We start from the raw sequence: 8025 nt of genomic DNA, 5'->3' as shown, positions 1-8025 counted from the left end.
GTGTGTGTGTGTGTGTGTGTGTGTGTGTGTGTGCGCAGCACAGAAGCGAGTGCAGAAGTGAGTTCTATATCGTCTTATTGCAGTTGAATCTTTTGAAATAACAATAAATGCTCATACAGAAATCGAGAAGCAGAATCTAAATTTTAATTTATAACAAGTAATTTGATTCCTGACCTTAAGCATCTGATCTGATTTCCAAAATTGGAATAGCTTTTCGATTCCCAACCCTCCTACTAAATTATTTCACTCTTGCATGCAAAAAAAACTGTATGGTGACTATGGGGCTATGTAAAATATTTTTTTGCAACTTACTAGGTTAATCATTTGTCATTTTTTCCTGATAATATCAATAATCGTCTGTTACCTGACTGTTGACATCGACATTGCGATACTTACAAGATTGACAATATATAAAATGTAAATGCATTATGCAAACACTAACCGACATGGCCAATGAAGACCACGTTAACATGTTCCTTCTTGGGGGCATTTGGCTGTGTGGGGGCTACTTTAGGTGTTGGCACTACTTCTTCTTCCTCCTCCATTCCTTCCTCTTGAGGGGAGTCTTCTTCAGCCTGACCCCCGTCTCCTCCAGGGCTGCCTCCTGGCTCTGCCTCAGCCTTGCTTGGCTCACTCCCTTTCTGCTCCCAGGTGTCATCTGTTGCAATCTCCGCATCACCGTTCTCCATGGGCGGAGCTGATATCAAAACCAACATTATCATTTTACACCATTTATCCAATCATTATCACTGGAGTAGACACTAAGAAACACAAAGTGCTACTAATTTTCCATTTCTGATACCAGCTTCTCACTGAGAAGAATGTCAAACAATATTTATGTTTTCAAACAGCCGTTCAGATTTTTCCCTTCATTACGGTGTTTCTCAAACTACACCAAAATACAAGACTACAGATTGACTATTCACCATCACTTAGCAAAATACTCTGCTCGTGAGCACCACCAAGTCATGGTTTTATGCAACAGCGCCAGAGCTGGGCTTGTGACCAAGACCATGGTTCGTATTGGTTAAACAGTTTTCTTCGCAGAATAATGGAAAAGATATGAAAAACCCTCTCCGTAAAAAAATTGCATTTATGGCACGCAAAAGTTCTTCTTGAACAGAAGCTTTAACATGTTAATTCAAATTAAAATGTTGATCACATTGAATTATTCACACCAAACATCTGTCTTGGTGTGAACAGGACTTTTGTTAAATAGTTGGAAACTGGAATGTGAACAAGCACAAGTTACTAGGCACGGACTCATCTGTATGTTTATTATCATTACCACAGGGATGTGAAGCAAAATGTGGTTGTGTCTCTCAGCATTTACCTACCCTCGGGCTCTGACACTTCCACATTGGCATCTGTATCAGGACCTGCAGGAATATAAAATGCTTATTTTTATAGCTGTAATTACACAGGACAGTCTGGTTGCTAAGAATAATCATCTTAAAAGGAAAATTGCATGTCAACATTCAACATATTTGCAGATAACAAACTGCACTATTTAATAATAGTATGTGAATGGCATATCTTCCACTTGTGGCAAGACAAAACAGTTAAAAGGTCTTCCAACAAACTCCCATTTTTTTTGTCCAAATGACAGTTTTGTTTTGTAATAAGATCACCTATTGAAATTGCCACTTAATAATTTCTCTATTTTTTAATACTTTTATCATACATTGTGTTAAAAACTACCTCTCTTTAGAGTTGTTTTTTTATTGCAAATAAGCTTGGAAAAGTTTAATAAGCAGATAAGATCACGTCACTGCACTTACCTCCATTACACGCTACATTGGTCTTTCTAAGAAGACCTCCAGTGTGCACCTTATGAACAGTATTCAAATACAGCAGCTGACACAAATGCTTCAGGTAAGAGTTTAGAAACTTAGCTGTAATGAAAACATTTAGATGCCTTGACATCAGCCAAATTCTGGTGGTAAATACTTTTCTGGATCAGCCTTTGATCTAAGACTAGATGATGGTGAATATTTCCAGTTTTCTAGTGTCGTGATTTAAGCGGATCAGGGCAACAACTGACTTTCATTGTTACATTTTAACAGCACAACACATAGTGGTACATCATGTTTGCACTAAGACAGCATGGGGGCCAAATCCCACCCTTAAACAATCAGCCAAAAGAGGCCCCTCAAACAAAGCAGTCAAGCAAGGGGAAAAATGGTTGTTTATGATGATATTGGAATGCTAACAAACGGAAGCACCCTTTGAGCAAGTTCACGTAGCGTTAATAAAAAGGCAATAACATGTCGAAAGCTTCAGCAATCTGTCCAGTTAAACAAAATACTAACCGAACACACTTAATTCTTCATCACCAGCCAGGTACATATTGTTATAAGTCTAAAATTGCTTTACAAGCACCTATACACAAAATCTCCACCAAACTGATTCGCTTTCTAGCACGAACAACTGTTACGGTGTTATTACCACGTAAATGAACACTTCTTATTCACGTCAAGCAAGTTTTTCAGCTTGTTAACTTGCAAATTACACGTTGGCCCCGTTTCCGCTTCGAGCTTTTGACGGCAACTCTGATGTAACATCCATGCTAAGCTCATGCGAAAAAGCGTGTGTTAGGCTAGCAGCTAACGCGGCTAACAGTCGTTAAATAGCCGGGAACTCACCCGCTAACTCCACCGTTTCAGCGGAGCCCTTCAGTCGGAAGCCCGGGATGAATTCTGCGGCGTGCACGTTGGGGACAAACGGCTTGGCGTCCACGTTTAGGCTGGCAGCAAAAGCCTTGGAAAGTTGCTCGTCGACCTGGGCCTCGCCATCGTCCTCCTGATCCCAGGAATCAGGGGCAGTGTCTATCGCGTCCATCGCCACACAGCTGCTCCACACACACGCGCTTTAAAGCCACGGACCTGATCACTTTCGTGTCCGGCCTTAGCCGCTGTTAAGGTCACCCCGTGCGTCGTTAAAACTTTCTGTTAGTGGACTGTGGCCTTCCCCCCGTTTGGTTGAAATCAAACAGCCGGTGTCTCTCAGCGGAGGGGCGAGAGAACAGGGAGGTTTGACTAAGCACTCGGAATGAATCCTCGTGTGTGCTGACGACTCCCCTGACCTCGCGGAGCAACAGCGAATGGGATTCTGGGAAATGTAGTAGTTTTGCTTCTGAAAGAATGCGAAAGGCGCCTGAGCGGTGTCGATAATAAACTACATTTCCTCATTATGGATGAACCCAATCGTTTGCTGACCTCTTTAAAAACTCTTTAAGCACCTATTTCCGTTCACCGCAGCTATAAAACTATTACGTGTGAAAATGTATTTGATGTTTTTAAATATGCTTTTAAATGTATTTGAAGCTTAACTTTAAAGTCATATTATAGGCTTTTAATGGTGTGATAAAGCAGCCGTTTTTAACCAACTTCTTCAATTATGTAAAAGTTACCATTAGAAGTTCAGGAGAGTTAAAAAAAAAAAAAAACTCCAAGCTGTTATTTTTGTTTTAATACCATTTTCTTTATTGTCATTTACATAACTGTTCATTGTAAAATAAAACTGTAATTATAAAAACCACTCTATTTTTACTTTGGAAACAATATTTCAAGTCAGCACTTATCTCCCCCAAAGAAAAAATCCCAATGATTTATTGCACCAGTTAAGATAGAATCATTTTGAAAAAGATGAGCAGACCTACAATTACGTTATTCGGTAAGGAAGCACAGTTAGGAAAAGAGCATTTTATGCCCCAAAAATATGGATGGATGTGTTCTAACTTCTAGCTGCAGTGAGTTTACATCTCATGAATAATTCACACAATATTTATATGCTAAATGAAACTACATAATTTCCCCAGTAGCAAAGCTCTTTTTGTGTGTGTGTGTGTGTGTGTGTGTGTGCTAAAACAATTAACAATGGTGTAAACAACAAATAAGGATCTTCATTTCAGTACAGTATATTTAGCCTTCATACACATCCAAACATGTAACAATTACTCAAAGAGGCATCTCTGAAACATTCTTCACAGTGAGAACAGTATAATAATCATTTAACTATTGGTAAAGCCAAAAGTGCTGGATGGATATCTGTTTGAATTAAACTTATTTTACATATAGCAAATGTTACTTATCTCTAAATAGCCTAATGTCCTCCAAGATAATTATTTATAGAATAAATAAATATTCTGCTGTTCTGATTAAAGTGTGACATTCTGTACATGAAAGTGCAATAAGGCTATTGTTAGATTAGAAACAGCTGCATGAAACTTCCTTCTTATACATCTGCCTGTGGAGTGTACATAAAGAAAGACCAGCTTTTGGCAAACAAGACATTTCGACATTAATATACATGACGGTAAGGCCACAATAGCCCTTTTGTTGTGTAAATAATGTGTGGAAATGGATCAGAAAAACCTGTCAGACAAGCCTATAGACGACAAAGATAAGCGTCCAAAACCAAAACGTAACGCCTATGTCACCCATTATGGAAGGATATACTTGCAGTGCACATAAAGAACTGTGAGGAGACCCAATATTATATGATTAACCAAACCTTAAAAAAATGTGCAATTGATTATGTAATAACTAAGAAAAAGGGACGCATTTTCAGACATTATTTCCATGAAATTCCAGTGTTTTGTTATTTGCATTTAAAGCTGCTCCTTTTCTTAATTTCAAGAGTGGTTTGCTCAAGGCATCAAGGTCATGGACGCATATTCCGCCATAAGACAAAGCCAACCTCTGGACATCCATTTAGGAGTGGTCTTATCTAAGGGTGTCTACACTCTCTGTCTCTTGTCCCTCTGGTACACGCTGGTCTGACAAAGCAGTTTCCTCCACTATGTGGACATGACGCTCCTGAGGGACTTCTGCCTCTTCCGCATCATTGGCCTGCACGTGTGCTGCTTCCCTGAACGATTCTTCGAGCTGGTTGACAGAGCTGGTATCACTGACAGAGTCTGAGCCCGCTCCCTGCCGCCGGAAGAGTTTTTGACCTGTGAATCACATGGTATATGATTAACCCCAGAGTTCTGTAAACATCAATGAAAGACCAAATGTGATTTAATTATTTTGTGGGCACAAAGTGATTAGATGTAATTAGGGCCACACTGATCTTAGATCAAGATGTTATCGTTACCTGGAAACCGTTTGGTGATGGACTTGGGGGAATCAAGGGAAGCTTCTTTATTCATCTGGGCTTTTACAGAATACACAGGCTCGGTGCTGTCCAGACAACCTATGGAGGAAAAATAGATGCTATAAAAACCTGAAAACTACAATTAAACCAAAGTTAGTTTGACACTTTGACATTTTTGTGCTTTACAAACTTTTTTAAAGGGGTCATGAAATCAAAATTCCCTTGATCTTTTGACGTATAAGAGGTCATTGTACTATAAAAACATCCTGTAAGTTTCAGAACTCAAAACTTTCTCGTTAGTCTAAAAACAGCTTCTGTTGAAGCCAATCTGCTAAAACGACAGGTTGTGGAATGTGCCAATTTATGATGTAATAGTGTGACTAAACCCCGTCTCCGCAGAAGATGATCAACGAAGATGATCAACGCCTGCTTCTACATCACTGCCTGTTTAGCCCCGCCCCGATTCTTGCATGTAGTGTAAATAACGAGAGAGGCAAACACAGATCTGCGCAGAAACCAAACAATAAAGAAGCTCCGAAGACAAGACGCTGTGCAGTGCCATGTTGTGGAAAAACAGTCTTTGCATCGCCTTCCATCTGATCCCAGCTTTAGGAGAGAGTCGATGAACTTTATTTTTATTGAAGATCCAGAACGCATCAGTAAGAACTTGGTCCTTTGTTCACTTCATTTTACCACGGATTCGTTTACAAACAAGGCACAATCTGACGCAGGGTTTTCAGAAAGATTGAAACTAAAGGACGATGCTGTGGCGACTATATCGGATCTGACAGCAATGTCGCAACACAATTGTGAGTAACTGTTTTTATTAAGTGGTCACTATTGCTTTGTCTGTTATTACAGATCGTTTGATATGTACTGAGTGTTTATGCGTTTTTAACCTAAATCACAGCAGCGTTCATCTGTGAAGGATGTAGGCTGTCAAACATACACAGCTGTTAGCCAATCATAGCAGTGGGCGTTTACTTCCGAGTCTAAAATCCGCCACACCTATTCAAACAGAGCATTCTGATGAAGGGGTTCAATACAGGACAGAATATAGCCTATAACTTCTAAATTATGGTGCTTTTTGATGTAAAAAAAAGTTGATAACATTATAAGTGGACCTCAGAGAACAGTACAAAATAAATAAAGAGACAGATCATGACCCCCTATAGAAAACATCTATACCTTCAGCTAGGTTGAAAGTTCTTCCTTTGACAGAGGCCTGAACTGGGGAGAGCCAGTTAAGCACAGAGCCCACCAGGGGGATCTGTCGAAATACGCCCTGAAAAGTAAATTACATGTGAATATAATTTTCTTTTGAATGATTTCATCAGAAAATTATTATATTTATTAGAATTATATAACCAGCATTGTTGAATTGGAAAATTAATTTCTGAATGTCTTAGTATTTGGTATTTTAGTATTTTGCTTATTGTAAAACCTGATGACCATGTGGTCTATTATCTAAACGGTATCTTCGGAAAAAAGAACATGATCCCACATGAGTCACATGATCAATGTCACATTTATTTGACCTAGAAATCAAGTGAAAGAAAAAAGGAAAACTTCCATTCATTTTACGTCATAAAGTTTCTGGTTTATTTTACAGGTTTAAATGATACTAAAACTTATAAAACGAATATTTCTTGTCCATTTTATGTCATAAATCTTCTGGTTTATTTTACAGGTTTAAGTGAGATTTTGTGGTCTCAAACATTTGGTCCCCACTGTCCCTTTACACTCACCTCCTCCATAAGTTTCTCTTCATTTGCTTTCTGAAGCTGCAGCTCAGCTTCCTGGATGCCTCTTCTCACTATCTCCGTCATGTTCTCAAACAACTAGACACAAACATACACAGATGCATTATATTTTGTCTGATTTTTATTGTCTACTTTAATTATTAAACACCTGTCCAAAACAAAAATCAATGCAAACCTTTCCACTTTCCTCAATGTCTCTTCCAATAGATACTATAGTTTCCACCAGCTCTGCCACATCCAGGTCTTCTGTTGCCATTCCAATAAATATGCCATTTTTCTCCTCACAAAACTCAGGACCTGCACACAAGACTGGTCAGGTCACTGAGTTCATGTGAATTAAAGCAATTCTACAACTGTCAATCATAAGTTCATCAGGAATTTACCACCAGAGAAGTACAGGTCAGTATCCAGCTCCATCAGCTTCTTAAGCAAGTCACTGTTGATCTTCTCCACACTGTGTTGTCTCTTGTCTTCATCCAGGTCTGTGGTTCTGGGCTCATACCTGATAAAAACAAACAACAAACAAAAGAACCTGTTTAGCACTGTAGAAACGTACAACAATGCGAGTTACCTTCTTCGAGTGAGAAATAGAGGATATTAGGGTCACTGTATCCTTTTATCTCGATTTCCAAAGAGCACAAAACTGACTAAATGTATACCTCAAATGCACTCTGGATAAAAGTGTCTGTCAAATGCATGAATGTAATGTAAATGCGCTGTAAACTGAAGCAGGTTTGACTGCAGAGTCTCACCTCACACCTCCAAGACCGGGCCAGCTCAGGTCCTCAATGTACGAGAGTGAAGCTTGTTGTAGGACCTCATCTTTGAAGTCCTGTCTGAAGCGTAGGGTGCAGCTCAGCACTGGAATCATCTCTCCCAGCTTCTCCACAAGTGCAGCCACGTCATTCTCCTGAGTGCCAAGAGCTACACACACATAACACCAGTTAGCATGAACATGTTAACACTAATTGGGTCTCATCACCGCAAAACAACTGACAAGTCATAAAATCACTGATACTTTTATATCTTTGCGCACGAAGGACAAAGAATAGTCCCCTCAAGCCAATATTTTTGCTAAAATATTTTTCTTAAATAATAATAATAATATTAATACTACTACTACTACTAAAAGAAAATTGTAAAATAATTAATAAATATTCTA

General features: G+C 39.0%; 2 protein-coding genes across 2 annotated transcripts in view; both read right to left on the bottom strand.

The window, feature by feature from the left end:
* Window positions 1–3136, bottom strand: part of LOC107688146 (eukaryotic peptide chain release factor GTP-binding subunit ERF3A-like) — a 15031-nt gene extending 11895 nt beyond the window's left edge. The window contains exons 1-3 of the mRNA XM_016485728.1: window positions 2646–3136; window positions 1338–1379; window positions 443–697 (exon numbers count right to left, since the gene is read on the bottom strand). Of these exons, the coding sequence (XP_016341214.1) occupies window positions 443–697; window positions 1338–1379; window positions 2646–2841 (493 nt within the window). The 5' untranslated portion in view covers window positions 2842–3136. The remainder of the gene's footprint in view (window positions 1–442; window positions 698–1337; window positions 1380–2645) is intronic.
* Window positions 3137–3470: 334 nt separating this feature from the next.
* LOC107688145 (pyridoxal-dependent decarboxylase domain-containing protein 1-like) overlaps window positions 3471–8025 on the bottom strand; it is a 14512-nt gene continuing 9957 nt past the window's right edge. Inside the window, exons 17-23 of the mRNA XM_016485726.1 lie at window positions 7616–7787; window positions 7247–7365; window positions 7039–7160; window positions 6849–6941; window positions 6289–6385; window positions 5101–5199; window positions 3471–4957 (exon numbers count right to left, since the gene is read on the bottom strand). Coding sequence (XP_016341212.1) covers window positions 4728–4957; window positions 5101–5199; window positions 6289–6385; window positions 6849–6941; window positions 7039–7160; window positions 7247–7365; window positions 7616–7787 — 932 coding nt within the window. The 3' untranslated portion in view covers window positions 3471–4727. The remainder of the gene's footprint in view (window positions 4958–5100; window positions 5200–6288; window positions 6386–6848; window positions 6942–7038; window positions 7161–7246; window positions 7366–7615; window positions 7788–8025) is intronic.

This window comes from Sinocyclocheilus anshuiensis, unplaced genomic scaffold (assembly GCF_001515605.1).
Source record: "Sinocyclocheilus anshuiensis isolate Anshui unplaced genomic scaffold, SAMN03320099.WGS_v1.1 scaffold249, whole genome shotgun sequence".
NCBI classification, from domain to species: Eukaryota; Metazoa; Chordata; class Actinopteri; order Cypriniformes; family Cyprinidae; genus Sinocyclocheilus; species Sinocyclocheilus anshuiensis.
Note: the sequence above shows the minus strand (reverse complement) of the source record. Positions and strands in the feature narration are given on the sequence as shown.